The sequence below is a fragment of the Eptatretus burgeri genome, chromosome 9 (genome assembly GCF_056783735.1).
Source record: "Eptatretus burgeri isolate ZD-2024b chromosome 9, Ebu_testis_v1, whole genome shotgun sequence".
Taxonomy (NCBI): Eukaryota; Metazoa; Chordata; class Myxini; order Myxiniformes; family Myxinidae; genus Eptatretus; species Eptatretus burgeri.
In genome coordinates this window covers 48,528,285-48,546,115 of record NC_140969.1, presented here as the reverse complement: position 1 = coordinate 48,546,115, position 17,831 = coordinate 48,528,285, and the positions used below count along the sequence as shown (strand labels likewise).

At 45.9% G+C, this 17,831-nt stretch overlaps 1 protein-coding gene across 1 annotated transcript in view; it reads left to right on the top strand.

Annotated features, from left to right (window-relative positions):
- The first annotated feature begins 1,991 nt into the window (after positions 1-1,991).
- The window catches only part of MCM3 (minichromosome maintenance complex component 3), a 96,563-nt gene continuing 80,723 nt past the window's right edge, over positions 1,992-17,831 (top strand). Inside the window, exons 1-3 of the mRNA XM_085895133.1 lie at positions 1,992-2,154; positions 2,325-2,437; positions 7,144-7,352. Of these exons, the coding sequence (XP_085751259.1) occupies positions 2,086-2,154; positions 2,325-2,437; positions 7,144-7,352 (391 nt within the window). The 5' untranslated portion in view covers positions 1,992-2,085. The remainder of the gene's footprint in view (positions 2,155-2,324; positions 2,438-7,143; positions 7,353-17,831) is intronic.

Here is a 17,831-nt window from a genome sequence, read left to right as displayed (position 1 = left end):
ATATATACATACATACATAAAGCTCTGGAAAAAAATAAGAGAACACTCCAAGAAAAATTAAAATCAGCATCTCTACATGTATGGCAGGCATTCCATTCCAGTGTCTGTTGAATTCCAACACATACACACCCCATTCTACTTAGTGAGGTACTGATTAGGTGATCACCTGAACCGAATCTTATTTAACAAGGAAAAGTACAAAAACCACTGCTGTGGTCATCACTATCCTCTTGCAATAGGACCAGCTGGATGGCAAAAACAGTGCTAGTAGTACCTCAAAAGTAATTGGAATAAAAAAAATAACTATTGATCATGCCAAAAGAGTTGAAAGAAAATTTTTGAGTAAGGAAAAGAAGGGTTCAATTCTGGCTTTACTGGCAGAGGGATACAGTGCGTGTCACATTGCTTCCATCCTTAAAATTTCAAAGATAGCGGTTCGTAAGAACTAGGTCAAGCAGCGGACATTGGGGACAACAAAGCTACAGACTGGCAGAGGGCGAAAACGACTTTCCACTGACTGGGATGACCGCCAACTCATTCGAATGTCACTCAACAATCGTAGGATGACATCAAGTGACCTACAAAAAGAATGGCAAATGGCAGCTGGGGTGAAGTGCACGGCGAGGACGGTTCGAAACAAGCTCCTTGGGGCAGGGCTGAAGTCCTGCAAAGCTAGAAAAAGCCCTTCATCAATGAGAAGCAAAGAAGAGCCAGGCTGAGGTTTGCAAAAGACCATAAGGATTGGACTGTCGAGGACTGGAGTAAGGTCATCTTCTCTGATGAGTCCAATTTTCAGCTTTGCCCAACACCTGGTCATCTAATGGTGAGACGGAGACCTGGAGAGGCCTACAAGCCACAGTGTCTCTCACCCACTGTGAAATTTGGTGGAGGATCGGTGATGATCTGGGGGTGCTTCAGCAAGGCTGGAAACGGGCAGATTTGTCTTTGTGAAGGACTCATGAATCAAGCCACGTACGAGGTTGTCCTGGAAGAACATTGCTTCCTTCTGCTCTGACAATTTTCCCCAACTCTGAGGATTGGTTTTTCCAGCAGGACAATGCTCCATGCCACACAGCTAGGTCAATCAAGGTGTGGATGGAGGACCATCAGATCAAGACCTTGTCATGGCCAGCCCAATCTCCAGACCTGAACCCCATTGAAAACCTCTGGAATGTGATCAAGAGGAACATGGATGGTCAAAAGCCATCAAACAAAGCCGAGCTGGTTGAATTTTTTGCGCCAGGAGTGGCATAAAGTAACCCAACAGCAATGTGAAAGACTGGTGGAGAGCATGCCAAGACGCATGAAAGCTGTGATTGAAAATCAGGGTTATTCCCCAAAATATTGATTTCTGAACTCTTCCTAAGTTAAAACATTAGGATTGTGTTGTTTAAAAATGAATAAAACTTATTTTGTTTGTATTATTTGAGTTGTTCAGGTCTGAAAACACTGAATCATTGTTTTTATTTTGACCAGTTGTCATTTTCTGCAAATAAATGCTCTAAATGACAATATTTTTATTCGGAATTTGGGAGAAATTTTGTCAGTAGATAAGAGGATAAAACAAAAATGTTCATTTTACTCAAACATATACCTATAAATAGTAAAACCTGAAAAACTGATAATTTTGCAGTGGTCTCTTAATTTTTTCCAGAGCTATATATATATATATATTCCTAATCACTCAATATAGTATTGTTTCCATCTTTGTGTTTTAATTTGATTTAAATGTCGTCTCTGGTCTCCATCAAAAGTTTTATCAATGGGAAACACCAGGTGGTTCGAGTACTGTTCTGAGCCTTTTTCATGCGAGCAAATCATTCGTCGACATAATCCATGGCGGTGTTGTTAGTACGTGAATAGCGTCGCTCGATCTCAGCCGGTATTTCTGATTGCGAGAGCTCTGCTGTAATTTGAAAGTCAATATTAAGCGTTTAACCTGTTTGCAATTTTCAAGCGGCTTTATAATTTATATAAGAACGAACAGGGACGTCGATTGGTTATTTCCTGCGTTGTGATCTTATTTGGCGGGAATCGTGTTGTTTTTTCCCGCCATTTCTCCCCCTTTAACCCGACGTGCTCGCCATGGCTGATCTGGACAATGCTGAGCTCAGAGAAGCCAAAAGAGATTACCTTATGTTTTTGGATGACACTGTAAGTGCAGGAGGTTATGAATGTTCGGTGATAAGGGCGATGAATAAACGTTGTTTTGTTCTGAGGTGATGTTTTGATCGATCAGCGTTCATCTTGTATTACGATGATGATTATATTGATGTGTGGCCACGTCCTCACCAGAGACTCTCCCACTCACCTTGTATTTGCAGGACCAACAGGGCTTGTACGCAGGAAAGGTTCGGGACATGATAACTGATAACCGATCTCGTCTCATTGTTAATTTGAACGATCTGAGACGCGCGAACGCGACCCGAGCAAACAGGCGAGTCGCTCCACTCAAACACAGGATGTTGATGTTAACGTGAACGTTCCTGTGTTCTTTTGATTCGTGATAAACTGTGTGTGTGTGTGTGTATGTGTGTATGTGTGTATGTGTGTATGTGTGTATGTGTGTATGTGTGTATGTGTGTATGTGTGTATGTGTGTATGTGTGTATGTGTGTATGTGTGTATGTGTGTGTGTGTGTGTGTGTGTGTGTGTGTGTGTGTGTGTGTGTGTGTGTGTGTGTGTGTGTGTGTGTGTGTGTGTGTGTGTGTGTGTGTGTGTGTGTGTGTGTGTGTGTGTGTGTGTGTGTGTGTGTGTGTGTGTGTGGCACAGGTGCATGTGTGTTCATGAAGCATAACGTATTGTCTCTGCTAACTCCCCTACCCCCAACCCTGTCTCTCTTTGTCCCATCCTTGCTCCACCCCCTCCCAATACATTACAGCAATCTCCACCCACACCTCCCTCTGTGTTTGTCTGTCTCTGGGCATATCTGTACTAGAGTTTGTCCGTCCGCCCACGCACGCGTCCCTCCGTCCGCCCACGCACGCGTCCGTCCATCCGTCCGCCCACGCAGGCGTCCGTCCGTCCGCCCACACACGCGTCCGTCCGCCCACGCACGCGTCCGTCCTCCCACGCACGCGTCCGTCCGCCCACGCACGCGTCCGTCCGCCCACGCACGCGTCCATCCGTGTATGTGTCCGTCTGTCCGCCCACGCACGCGTCCGTCCGTCCATCCGTCTGTCCACACGTCCGTCCATCCATCCACGCACGCGTCCATCCGTGTACGTGTCCGTCCGTCCACTCACGTGTCCACGACACCAATCAGGATTAAAAACAAAACCTGTCTAAGGGCGGAGGAGCTCCTTGTGAGCCAACGGCTATCCATATCTTGCGCCCAGCTGTGTCTGCGGACGTCCTGCAGTTGGGTTACTTTTTATTAGGAGGTTAGAGGCAGGATTTACACTCCGGCCAATGTAAAACCCTTCATTCTGCAAAACATTCCAAAAGCATTAAAAAAATCTCAAAACACACAAAAAATCCGTGGGAGTACGTCCTCTGCAGCTTCCCCCCCCCCCCCCCCGCAGGGCAGCTCACAGGATTACGGGATTGGGGCAAAGCCTTTGGGACCCCCAATCTTTGATGAAAGGAGGGAAACCACGGGGTAACCTTCCCGGGTCAGATTGCGGTTGTGTGTGTCGGGGTGGTGCTGAGGAGTCGTCCACCAGATGGCGGTCACCTTGGGTTATCCTGAGGCAGTCCCTTTGGGTGGGTGCCTGGAATGTCCCATCCCGTAGAGAGGATGATCACCTGTCTCTGTTATCATCTGAGCTCAGGCGTTTGGACAACGGTATCACAGCACTCTCTGAGGTTCTGAGACCGGATTGTGGCGAGATCATGGTGGGTGGTTCCACCTCCGATTGATATGGTTATCAAGCCCAAGGAGTTGCTGGAGCTGTGTCCAATAAGCTATCTCCAATGATGATTGAGGTAACACCGGTCAATGAGCGTATTATGAGACTAAGGATTCGTCACTCCTTGGGTGTCATTTCCTTGGTCTCTGTGTATGCTCCGACTGAGGCGAGTATTCTCACCGTGAAGGACGCTCTAGTCTGTGGTTGATCAGTGCCCCAGGCGAGATACTCTTCTCGTCTTGGTGGATTTCAATGCATCGACTGCAACTGATAGGGATGGTTATGAGACGTGTTGGTCCCCATGGGTCTGGAACTGTGAACCTGAATAGCACCAAGTTCCTTGACTTTGCAAGAAGTCGTGGACTGAGGGTGGCTGGTTCATTGTTTCAGTACCCACAGGCACATCGCTGGACTTGGTATTCCAACGCTCATGGTGTGGCAAAGTAGATTGACCATGTGCTCATTGAAGGTCGCTGGAGGATGATTCAGAACTGCAGGGTCTTCCGGAGCGCTCAGTTCCTCAATATTGACCACATTCTTGTGTCGAAACTCTGAAGTTGCAGCTTAAATCTGGGAGAATGGTGCCATCCCATCCTTGGCTCGATGTTGGCAAGCTCATGGATGAGAGGTTAGCTGAGGAGTTTGTAAACAAGCTGAGTGGAGATTTGGTGTGGGGGGGGGGGGGTGGTCTGTATGCTTTGGGGAATCCTGAAGACCACCGTCCTTGATGTTGCCGGTGGATGTCTTGGAGCTCACCGTCAGGTGAAGAAGAGTTTTGTCTCTCAAGGAACACTGGATATCATTGACCAGAGTCGCACGGCCAGGCTGAATGGCAGAGCTGAGCTGTTCAGGGAGCCGAGGCGTAAACTTGCACATGCACTGACAGTGGACAAGGATGCCTATGTTTGAGGAATTTGTGAGGGGGTTAGAGCATCACCTGTGGACAAGTGATTCTCGTCCTGCTTACAGGCGAATTCACGCATTGCGTTCATCCAAGCCCATCCCTCGGTGTACTGCAGTTGGAGCAGAGGATGGTCAGCTCTTGACAGAGGAGTCCGAAGTGAAGGCCCGCTGGGCCGGTTAATTTGAGCGGTTGTACCAGGCTGATCCACCAGCCGTCGAGTTGATGTCAGGGGTATTACTATCCCTATTGCTGACCCAATCAACTGTGGTCCACCTTTGTTTGTGGAAACAGGCTGTGGTCAACAGGTTGAAATGGGGTGAAGCTCCAGGGATCTGTGGCATCCATGCTGAACTTCTCAAGGCTGGTGGAAATGCTGTACTCAGGGCGTTGCATGCAGTTCTGTGCTCTGCCTGGAACACAGGCATCATCCCAACTGACTGGAAGAGGAGCCTTGTCCCTCTCTGGAAAGAGAAGGGTGATCACCAGGACTGCAACAGCTACGAGGGGTGACGCTGCTCGTAGTTCCTGGCAAGGTCTTTGCTCGAATAATTCTTGATTGTGTTCACCACCACCTGCTTGAGCACCAGCGTCCAGAGCAGTCAGGCTTTACACCAAAGAGGTCAATGATTGACTGTATCCTTGCTCTTCGGGTCCTCACCAAATGCAGGTGAGAGTTTTGGCAGGGGCTGCTTGCAGCCTATGTTGATCTTTCTAAAGTGTTTGATTCAGTGAATCGGGATGCCCTCTGGAAGATTCTTGATCTTTGTGGGGTGCCACCAAAACTGATCAATCTGATGTGTGAACTATATTCTCGTACTGAAAGTGCTGTAAGATATGGTGGTACCATCTCTGACTTATTTCCAGTTGTTACTGGAGTTCATCATGGGTGTATACTGCCCCTGACACTTTTCAGTGCTTGTATGGACTAGATTATGGGGAGGATATTGGAGAGATCAAGCTACGGTCCATTTTTTTGGGAATGTCAAGATCTATGACCTTGATTTCGCAGATGATGCAGTCATCTTTGCGGAGACTTTAGATATCCTTTTGGGGGCCGGTGCTGAATGAGGTGGCTGAGCCGCTGGGATTATGGGTTTCCTTGGTCAAAACTGAGATCTAGGCTTTGAAAGACATATTGGATGCTGTTTTCTTGTCTATACCTGTTTCTGGTGAGGATGTTATGGTCATTGAGGGAATCACTTACTTTGGCAGTGATATTCATGTCTCTGCTGGCTGTGAGTCAGAGGTCAATAGTATTCATATTATGTATTCATATCTGACGTCCAGTCGTACACATCATTGACACACGGTAATTTTTCAAATTATTCCCACACGGGGCTTCCCCCCTCCCCCCCCCATGATGAGAACGGTTATTTTATTTCCAACTTCTACTTGTATTAAAAATGATTTTGTTTTAAAGGGAGATCAGTATTGGTAATTGGCATAGGTTGGAATCCATCGCTATTGCCGTCCCCGTACGACTATCGCAGAACACTGTATGCATATCGCTTTCATACCATTATCGCCGATCACCGACTCGGCACAGGATTTCGAAAGCGCACCCGATTCATAGAAATAATAACCAATTGGCAACTGCTGTAAAACCAGCCACGAGGACAAAGAAAAAGGCGATTGCTTGTACGGGTGTTCAGATGCTGAGGGTTAAATGTTAAAACGTACTGTACGTACTTCTTGTTACATCTTGACATCACACGTTCCACTGTTCCTGTTCCATGTTCCGCCGAATGCATCAAAGCTATTTACATCATGTTACAGCATTTAAAGATTGTAAACACCTTTGTGCGATTTGTTGGAGATTTTCCAGGTTTTTTTTTTGTTCATATCGATTTTTTTTCGGTGTACCGGTATATTCAGAATTTGAATACAGAAAAATCTATATAACCGGTACATCGATATATCGCCGGACCATACTGGTCATGCGTGTAAACAGTACAGGGTGTTCCAGGAGAAAAAGTATGATTTGCAGTGGAACGCCACTCAATCATGCAGTTGGTATTTTGTAATGGATGCAGAAATAACATTGGTAAATAATGGTACAAAATGTGAATGAACATTCGGTTTTGATGCAAGAAGTGTGGAGAAAGGAGTTTCAAGAAGAAGTTTCAATGCAGGGAAAAAAAAAATCCGAACTTTTTTTTGTATTTTTTATTTGTTTCCGATCAATTGGTGCTCGACTGTTCACGTTAATGTAAATAATCGCATTTAATCGAACACCCAGTAAATTGCTCTTTTCTAATGTCCTGTTCACACAATTATAGATACACGAATGTCTCAAATCTCCTTGTCTTACATGTGATGTATTTACAAGATCCTTTCGACATGAAATAACCGTTCTTTGTCTTCTCCATTCTTTTCTCTTGGTTCCAGGCTGCTCACCAATTGTTTTGAGGAGCTGCTGGCATTCCAAAATGCCCTGAAAGAGTTTGTGGCCACGCTCGATGCCACGTACAGCAAACAGTTTGAGGAATTCTGTGTTGGCTTTGAAGGCAGCTTTGGGTCAAAGCATGCGTCTCCACGGACACTCACCTCGAGATTGCTTGGCAGCATGGTGTGTGTGGAAGGAATCGTTACGAAATGTAAGGTTCAGTCACTCTCGTGTGTGATAGCACATGGGCTTTGTTTTGGAATATTATTTTAGTTGTAGGACCTGAAAGTTGATTGCATGCTTTGTAAGCCTTGCCCTTGTTGATTCACTGCCCCCGTGGCGCAGCATGCCCTTGCCGGTTGTAGGGCCCCGTGGCGCAGCATTCCCTTACCGGTTGAAGGGCCCGGTGACGGTTGAAGGGCCCGGTGACGCAACATGCCCTTGCCGGTTGTAGGGCCCCGTGGTGCAGCATGCCGTTGCCGGTTGTAGGGCCCCGTGGCGCAGCATGCCATTGCCGGTTGAAGGGCCCGGTGACGCAGCATGCCATTGCCAGTTGTAGGGCTCTGTGGCGCAGCATGCCCTTGTCGGTTGTGGAACCCCGTGGCGCAGCATGCCCTTGCTAGTTGTAGGGCCCCGTGGCGCAGCATGCCCTTGTCGGTTGAACGGCAGTTTTGCAAATATATTTGGTTTTACTTGCATGAAAACTCACTTTTCTTCTTACCTCTGCCATCGAAGGTTTTCTGTCTGTTTGTCTTCTTTGTGAGCAGGATATCTCAAAATGTTATTGTCAGATTAAGATGAAAGTTGGACAGGTTGGGTGTGTGACAAGGATGAATTGTTTCGATTTTGGTGAAGATGTGGATCTAGATCTATCTGGATGGTATAATTATTATTATTATTATTATTTTTAAATTATTCATCATCATTGAGAGGGCCAGTAACGACAAATAGCACGATGTTTCAAAAAGCTGTGGATAGATTATGATAGAACTTGTGGTATGAGTTGGTTCGGTGATGAGAACAAGTCATTTTGATTTTGGTTAATGTCGACCTATCGGTGGGATACATAACGTAAACTGTTCATCCTGGCAGGCGTATGCGCTCTACTGAGTGCTGCTCTAGTTACCCTGTGTGCGAAGCGAAAAGTGAGGTTAAGCAATCGGTTCACTTTGTCTGCAAACATCATTTTGTGATCGAAGAACCATATGGCTTGCATTTTGACGGGGCCGATCGGCCTCGTCCCGTGATCGACCCGATGGTCGATTTTTCAGGGGTTCTTTTTATCGGCCCCGTAAAATTAAGCTGTGGAAAAAAAAAATTGAAAAAAAAAAATTTTTTTTTAAAGAAGAAGAAAAAAAAGCTAAGATTACCTGTATGGCAAAACAAAACACCTTTGTTCAACACCATTGGTCTCCTTTTGGACGCGAGAAACGGACAATGACATGGTTGAAGATGATGAGAATACTGTTGTGTTGGACTTATCTTCAGGTAGCTCAGGGGATGAATCTCTTTCACAATTATCTGATGAGTCTGATGATAGTGACTTTTGAGGGTTTCTGCCTGAAGATTTACATCAATACTAAACCTACTAAAGTTAATTAGTATTTGGCAGAATGTACTGAACACATGTATCTGTTTTGTTATTGGACTGGAGAGAGAGATGCTTGCAGATAAATTAGTTTTGTTGAGACAGAAATGCATCAATAAACTCATTAAATTTGCGACTGTTCAGATTTTTTTTTTGGTCATTCAGCTTTGCAGCGAATAAAGTTTTAAATTTGTTACGAGAATAAATCTTTTGACATTATTACTATGTTACTGGTGGATCCAGGTGTGGACATTCAAGTACAATCCTACATGACAAGGTAATGGCAGTGAATTGTCAAGATTTACCCCCATGTATATGTTGAACACAGTGGGCTAGTCCAGGGGGAGAAATGGGTTGGACTTGTGTACGTAATACTTGAATGGTCCCAGTTCAATGGCATACATGTAATGTATTGTCCCGGCACATCATTCATGCAAATTGTCAGAACATTTGTCATTACAGGTAATAATCCACAACAACAAAGACAACTTGGTTCTAATACTTTTTAATGAAAAGGATTGTGGAAAGTACTGTGCTTGAGCAGAAAGTTCTGTTTCTCAGAACTTTGTGTTTGGCCTCAAGAAGGGCTGTTTAAGGTACATTTTGAAATTACATAGTTAGGGTTAGGCTCAGTTTATTCAGATTCTTTGGCAGTTCAGTTTGTATGGACATTGGTCAATTTGGACCACATGTTAAAACAATTTACAAAAACTAATTCACAAGATTTTGAAGCAATTTTAAAATCAGCCCCGTGGGCAAAAATCAACCCCCTCACCCCACATGACGAGGCCGATTTATCACCCCCATCCGATTTTGAAAATGCAAGGCCTGGAACCACTTGATTTCAATTGAATGTCATATTCTGAACACTAATTTGAAAATGAATCTGTTGTTTAGCAGTGCTTTGACAATGAAATAATGCCCAGAGAGGAGTGAGAAATACAGGGGACTGCAAAAGTAGGTATACAGTAGGATTATAATAGTGGTGCTAGGATTCATTTAATACTAGAATTCATTCATTAATACTAGATTAATATGTTTATTATTGGTATGTTATTATTAATATGCTTGTATAATCAAAAAATATGTTTTGTGCGCACGTTTTGTTTTTCATTACTGTGTACCTACTTTTGCAGCCCCTGTATATAGATTTTTTTATTCTGTTTGCCTTTTGGCACTTTGGCAGTAAAAATGAAAATGAAGATTCCAAGCAGGAAACGCTGTTTTTAATGACGTGAAAAGGACATAAACAAGAGGCACGAATAACTAATTTGTAACGTGTTAAGGTGGCGTATAGAAGACACTGCATGAATGGCGGTAAACTTTCAACATTTTTTTTTTTTTTTACATACAAGCTTTAAAATTTATTTTATTTCAATTGAATTGCACACTTCAGTGGTTTTCAACCTTTTTTTTTAGTGGCGACCCAATTTCAGAACCTCTCCACATCGCGTGACCCAAAAGATTCAAAACCCAATTCATAATATATAAGATAAGATTTCAAGTGTCACAAGAACATTTGCTGTTTACTTTATTCACTATAGTCATGTTTTCATAGACGAGTAAACTGAGAATAGCCGACAGTATCCAAATAGTACAGTTGAATGTTTCAGAAGTTTAGTCCGAATGACATTTAGATACATCAGTGAGAAGAATGAGCCTGTTTTTCAGAAACCAACTTCTCTATTCGTGGAGAAGTAGATGACAATGCCAGGATCATATCATGCTCCATTTCTCGGCGATTTCTGTACTTTGTTTTAATCACCACCATGCTGGAGAACGACTGCTCACAAAAGTATGATGAAGAATATGGCATGAGAACCTTAATGGCGCGCCGTGACAGGGTCGGGTACGACGGCAGCATTTTGCACCAGAATGTCGACAACGAATTCATCCTCGCAAGAGCCTGCGCTCCTGAATCCTGCTGGAGCTGTACAGGCTCTTCCTGTGCTGTATCATCTTCATCAGCAATCGAGTCCAGTGGAGCCGTGAAAGGGTCCCGAACCACAGAAAATGACTGCACATCCAGCTCAGGGAAATGGTGCTCCAACTGTTCAATGAGCGACCGAAGGTGACTTGCTATCTCCCCAGAAAGACTGTTGAGCTCAGCATCATTGTACTGTCGGGTCGTTAGATGCTCCACCAGATGGGGGAAAATGCTGAAGCGCTTAACAGCTGCTTTGTCTGCCAGTAATTTTAGAGTCACCAGAAATCCGCTCATTTTGTCGTGAAAAATCATGAGGGTTGGCGTCTTTGCCTTGGAGGGAGCGGTTGAGGACATTGAGACGTTCAAAGATGTCAACGAGATAGCACAGTTCTGACAGCCAAGAGTCCAACTCAAGCAACGCTACCCATGCTGTTTTCCCTTGTCTGCGTAGGATGGTGGGACCATCAATACATGTGGAGGAGTACTTGCCCCCACTTCAAGAGACGAGTTAGCCAGTTCTTAAGCCTTAAGGCAGTTCAGTTCATCTTTGAGCTCGTAAATGCGCAGAAGAAGGTTTCCTCGAGATAACCATCTGACTTGAGTGTAGAATAGTAAATTCTTATGGTCGGCGTCCATCTCCTGGCAGAATAGCCTGAATAACCTAGTGTTGAGAGCGCTCGATTTGATGTGATTCACCATTTTTTACGACTTCTGAGAGCACGCTCTGCAAGGTTTCTGGCAAAGTACGAGAGGTGAGCGCTTCTCGGTGAATCATGCAGTGTACTATGGAGGTCTGAGGAACCACCTCAAGCAATTTAGCCTTGAATCCAGAACACACTCCTAACATTGCTGGCGCGCCGTCTGTTGTAGAACCGAGCAACTTTCCGAAGTCCAGATCATGGTCACGATAAAACTGCTCTACTTTCCCAAAAATGTCCTCGCCTTTGGTGGTGGCCTCCAATAGTTTGATGAGCAGAGGCTCATCGACAAAGTCATCAGCCTTGATGAAGCGGACACAGACGATGAGTTGCGCCTACCATTCGATATCAGTGGACTCGTCCAACTGTATGGTGTACCATCGTGATTCCTTGATCTTCTGTACACCCTGAGCCATTACGTCCAGACTCATATCTTCAATTCTGCGTTTGATGGTGTTGTCGGAGAGGGGTATTACTGCCAGTTTCTTCGCCACTTCCTCCCCAACCATCAGAGATACCATGTCCTTTGCACATGGCAGCACGAGTTCTTCCGCAATGAAGTGAGGCTTTTTAGTCTTCGCCACGCTCTTTTAATCAAATGACTCTGTAGAAAGCACTTCAAAACAAATCACACACTGAGGCCTCTGTGCCCCACTTTTATCCACCACGTAGTAAAATCCAAGGTCCAGAAATTTATCCTGGTAAGAACATTCTCGAGATTTGCTGGTGGCTGGTGCTGCCATCACAAATTTGGTCTCGAGTCGTACGTGGAGACGTGAATAGACGTAAATGATAGAGTCTGAGAGGCTGTGGCTCAAACCACTAATTTCCCACCAAAATGAACCGCCCTTCAGCGAGCCCGCGCATGGGCTGGATCCCATTCCAAGTGTCATGTTGTGCTGATTCCCATACTTTGAACGAACTGTTTATATTACATGCCGTAAAAGCGAACACTGACCAAAAATAGACAATTCTTTTCGCTGCAAGCGGACGCCTGCGACCCCACGAAATTTGCTCGGCAAACCCATTTGGGGTCGTGCCCCCGGGTTTGAAAAACCAAGGCGTACTTGAACACTGTAGAACACACATCGCCACATCAAATTTGCTGCTCGCATAACCCGCCCATGTCCTTATTTTCTCAAGATGGTTTCGGTTGGTACGATATCAATATTGCAGGCGGTTTGTCGAGTTTCCTCGCCTTCTTACTCCTCTGAACGCCTTCAGCAACCTCAAGTCTGAGGAACAGAGTCCATTGTCAAATCCTCTTTTACCACCTTTCCGAGTCAGCATTCCATTTGTATGATGAGTGGTTCCCGTTCCTGATGTCTCTTCACTGAAGTCCATATTATCCCAGTTGATATCCGAAGTCGATACCCAGTATACTCTCTCAGCTCCACCAGCGAAGGTGAAGGAGGTTATGTTTTCACCCCTTTCTGTTGTTTGTCGTTTGTTATTTGCAAATTCGAAGATTTTTCAAGTATATTGGTCAGTCGATTTCGTTATTTTGTCTGTCTGTCTGGCTCTGTTTGTTTGTTTGTTTATCTGTCAATCGCCTTCAGGTCAAAATTTCAAACCGATCTTTACGAAACTTCATCACATGGTATAGTTTGTCATTTAAGGAAGACGTTGATTGTTTTTGAGGTCCAAAGGTCAACATTGGCCAAAGGTCAACAACTTAGGTGAGATTTATAAAATCCTCAATTTTCTTCACATTGACTTGAAATTTGAAGAGGATTTGCATGTCAGGTCACTGAATTCAACTAGCTAATTCTTTTTGAGGTCAACATGGACCAAAAGGTTAACATAGACCTGATTTCTAAAATTGTCAATTTTCATCCGATTCACTTGAAATTTGAAGAGGATTTGCATGTTTCATCATTGAATTCAATTATTTTTGAGGGCAAATTTATTTTGTGGATTTTGCAAGTCTTGTGCTCCGCACAACATCTTCTTGTTGATTGCCGGAATCCTTCGGATTTCGGCAATTATGTTGGTCGGTTGAGTGTGTCATTCTGTGTGTGTGTGTCTCTGTCTGTCTGTCTGTCTGTCTGTTTGTTTGTGTGTTTATTTACCCTGTAGCAGCTGCACTGTTTCAGCGATCATGACTAAACTGGGCACAGACATCGGCCATGGTCCAACTTCGACACTTGTCGTTTTTGGTGAATCTCGGTCAAAGGTCAAGGTCACCTAAAAACCGAAATTCTTATTTTCGCAATAACGTCTGCTAAAATGGTCACATCGACTTCAAACCAAATCGAAAATGCGCATCTTCTAATTCTGCATCCAACCATATGTCTCATTGGGGTGTCACACCAACACCCTTCTTAGCGGTCAGGGGTCGTATGTCAGGGGGGGGGTCTGGTCAAAAATTTCAAATTGCGATAAAAACGTCATTTTGATCCCGATTGACTTCCAATTTCACATGTGGTATCTTGGGTAATTAGGTGCATTCAAAGGGTAATTAGAATGTTTAATCAGGTATGTCATGCTGTTCGAGTTGGACCAGGATCTCGATGTAATAAGTAGCAATTCAGTGGTGATAAGTTGTCGAGTAAATGTCCATTTCTTTAAGGGGGAAATGATAATTGTCACAGAATTAGATAGGGAGATGGGTTAGGGTAAGTGTGTTTGCGTAAACCCTTTTAGTATTCCCTGTAGGCTTGCCGTGACGTAACAGGACAGTGCTGCGGATGGCTCCGCCCCGTGATCACGATTGGCGGAAGGCGACGGCAGAGGGCCAATAAAAGGGCTCGATTGGAAGTGATGAGGACTCGAGTATAAAAAGGTTCTATTCGGGAAAAGAAGGGAAGAGGAGTCATAAAAAGAAAGCGTCTTGTCGAGGCTGTTAGTCTCGGAGCGTGCCGTGGTTTGCATTAGCGGGAACAATCATCTGGGTGGCACACGGATGGTTGTTTTTTGCGGATTATGCGGTGTGACCGTGGGAAACATAATCTGTGGCGATGCTCACCATAACCCAGTCAGGAGGTGGTGTGTGTGTGTGTGTGTGTGTGTGTGTGTGTGTGTGTGTGTGTGTGTGTGTGTGTGTGTGTGTGTGTGTGTGTGTGTGTGTGTGTGTGTGTGTGTACCTGGCACCTTAGAGGGTTTGAGATTTGTATATCCATTGGAATTGTTTGTGTTTTCCCCACGACCAAACCCACACCACCATCCCGTCGAATCGCCCCGGATCCCTCCTCTTGCCGAGTATTATAATTATTTCTGGTTAGAGAAATAAACATTATTAACTCAGTGAAAAGCGACTCGTGCCACCTTCCTCGTCCCGTTTGCTGTAGAGCGATTAAAACCGCCATCTTTGGGTTATAAAAAATAAACCGCCTCCATCGTTTCGGCTCATTCTACGTTGGCGGGACTGTTCAAGTCCCGTGGACGTCACATTCGTGTCGGGAGTGGGATGTTCGAACCCCTCTAAATTATATTTGGTATCGGGAGAATATATCAGGATTAAAATCTCGCCACGAATTGGAATATAAAATTACTACAGAAAAGCGCGCGAGCGTGGGAAAATTTTGGCGGGATTTTTCAAATTAAATTTAATTGGCGGCAAACGGGACTTCTGCACCATGGCGGATGTGCAGATGTTGGAGGAGGAAGGCCACGTGTCGGGCAGCGAGTCGGGGGAAGAAGGGAGAGACGGGGGTAGGATCGGAATCTCCCCCATTCCGAGCGTGGACCATGCTTCATCGCCCGTAACGGGGCCGGCAGCGCCGGAAACCGGTGCGATGTCGATCCAGACAATGTTGGAACGTTTAATAGGGGACATGACGGCACAAATGGAAAATCAATTTGTGACACAGAGGGCAGAAATGACGACACAAATGGCAAATCAATTCGTTACACAGAGGGCAGAAATGACGACACAAATGGCAAATCAATTCGTGACACAGAGGGCAGAAATGACAGATCAATTGGGGGTAATGGGGGAACAGTTGGGTGCACGGATTGATTTAATGAGGGATGAATTGGGGGGAAAAGATGGAGAAAATGAAAACTGAGATGCAGGAGTGTGTGGATGTTCAATTGGGGGAAATACAAAGTAAATTCGAGGATAGATTGGAGGAAACAAAGGTAGAAATTACATTGGAGGGGGAAAATGTACGAAAAAAATTGGTAGATAAAATTGATGCAACGAACATTCGGGTTGATAAAGTGGATGAAGGCCTGGAACTTCATCGTGCCTGTGTGGATGCTCGTATGCAGCTGCAAGTTGAAGAGTGGGGAGAGCTGAGGAAGCAAGGGATGAATTTGGCGGAGGAGGTAAAAGGATTGGAGGCTCGTTTGTACCAACAAGATAAAATTATGAGCCAAGATGAAGACTTGGATAAAGACCTGGTAGAGTCGTCTTTTGTAAGTAGAGTGTCCGGGTTGGTTGAGGAGCAGCGACAAACTCGCGACAGAGCCTTGGAGGAGGTTGTGCAGGCCCAGAAGATCCTGCGGGAAGAGGTGAATCGGTCCATTCGACGTTTGGAACAGGAGGCAAAATTGACCCATGAGACCCTCACCACAAAACATCTTTGGCCACAGTGGGCTCCGAAATTGGATACACAGCCACAAAGGTGTTTGATCCCTGGGCTGGATTCGGACAAAGGAGAAACTGGGAAGTGGGCCACCGGAAAAGTGATCCCCCTGGTAAATTTTGACAGGTCAGGGAGCGTTGAAGCTTTTCTGATGCAATTTGAGTGCATTTCCTGACTAAACGGGTGGAATGAGCGGGAACGTACAGGGAATTTGGTGGCAACGTTGCGGGGACCAGCCGCAGATGTGTTGAACGTGATCGTGGAGGGGATGTTGAACAGCTCCCACATTTGCGAGGCGTTGAGCCGTTGGTTTGGGTTCGCAGCAAACTGTGATCTGGTGCGGGCCCACCTCCAGCACTGTAGATTAAAGTTAGGCGAGACAGTGCAGGAGCTGGCACAGGACATTTACCAATCAGTCAGGATCGCGTATCGGGACCTTACAGTGGAGGCATGGGACAGACTGGCACTAGAGAAATTTTTAGCTGCTCTTCCGGACCCTGAGGTCCGAGCGCTAGTGGAGCTACAGGATCCACCCACCGTTCACCGAGCGGCTGAGTGCGCAGCCAGGCTGGCCTCGTGGAGGCGGCCGGGTCGGGTGCCAGAGAGGCCATCGGTGACGGTCCGACAGGCGGAGATTCAGGATCAGGGAGAGGGGCTGGGAGAAATTGGCATTACCCAAATGTTTCAGGAAATTTGCCAGAAACTGTCAAGTTTGATAAAGGGGTAATTCGGTAGTTGGTGCGCCAAAGCGGCGGGGTCCAGCCCAGCCAATAGAGCAATTTGATTATGGCCGAGTGGGTCCGGAACCGGAAGAGACATTACACCGATACCCACGGGGGCCTTTTATGGGGAGTTGTTTCCGGTGCGAGCGAAGAGGGCACATGCAACGATATTGCCGGTACCCGGCGATGGAGAGACCCTCCAATAGACTTTCAAGCCCGGAGAGGATAAATCCTCCTGCTGAACCGCCAGGTCTATCCGAGGTGCCCTTACATAGGTCGAGTCCGGAAATCACTGTTGGTGGTCGGGGAGACTAGATCGGGCTGAGCATTTCGGGCCATGCTCGGCTGGTGAGATTGTAGCGAAGTGCCCTCCTTTGGTGAAAATAGTGAATTGTGGGAAAATTGGCATGGGTTTGTAAGTTCTGCTGGGTTTTAGAGTGACAATAGGGACAGTGGGTAATTGGTAACAAAGCGGGCACGAGTGGCTGTCCAATGGCTGGTGCGTGGATCGGGTGAGAAGTGCTGTGTGAGTTGTTTCAAGTTAAGAAGTGAAATGTATGGTGCACACATTGATTTTTTATTGGACATGGTGTGGTAACAGGGAAGGTCATGGTCGTTGAAGTGTTAGAAATGCAGGTGTCACATGTAAGGCCGATGGGGTGGGGGAGTCATGTGGGATTTGTGGGTGGGGATGATGTGCTTGTCCGCAGGGATTGCTGAGGCTCACGGTGAGCGGGAATCGCGACCCCCTTCAAGGAGATTCACCACCTGGTGGCTAATGGTGACAGTGTCTGGAGGCAACTGGGAGAGGGTCTGGTTGGGCGACCAAGGCGGGTAGGACCTTGGCGACCCAGGAAGGCCAGAGGAGCCAGTGAGACCCCTTCCAGTGTGTTGTATGGGGTTAGAGCTGATGGCTACCGGGGGGGTGTGGGAATCAAAGGGAGCGGGGCGGAGAAACGTCTGGGTTGGACTAAAGCTTACCTGTGGGCATGGTTGCACCTGAGATGCCCCCATTATCTTGTGGTAATCCACCCCACGGCCATGACGGAATTCAGCCTGCATCATTAAAATGGGGACCATGACCTAGAAATGTGATGATGACCATGGTGTGAGTGTTGTGAAGATGTGTGAGTCCCACTCGATCCCGCACAACTTGACATGTGCAGCAAGGGCATGAGGTCCGCATAATTTTGGGGTCAAGCAAATTTGAAAATTGGCTCCCC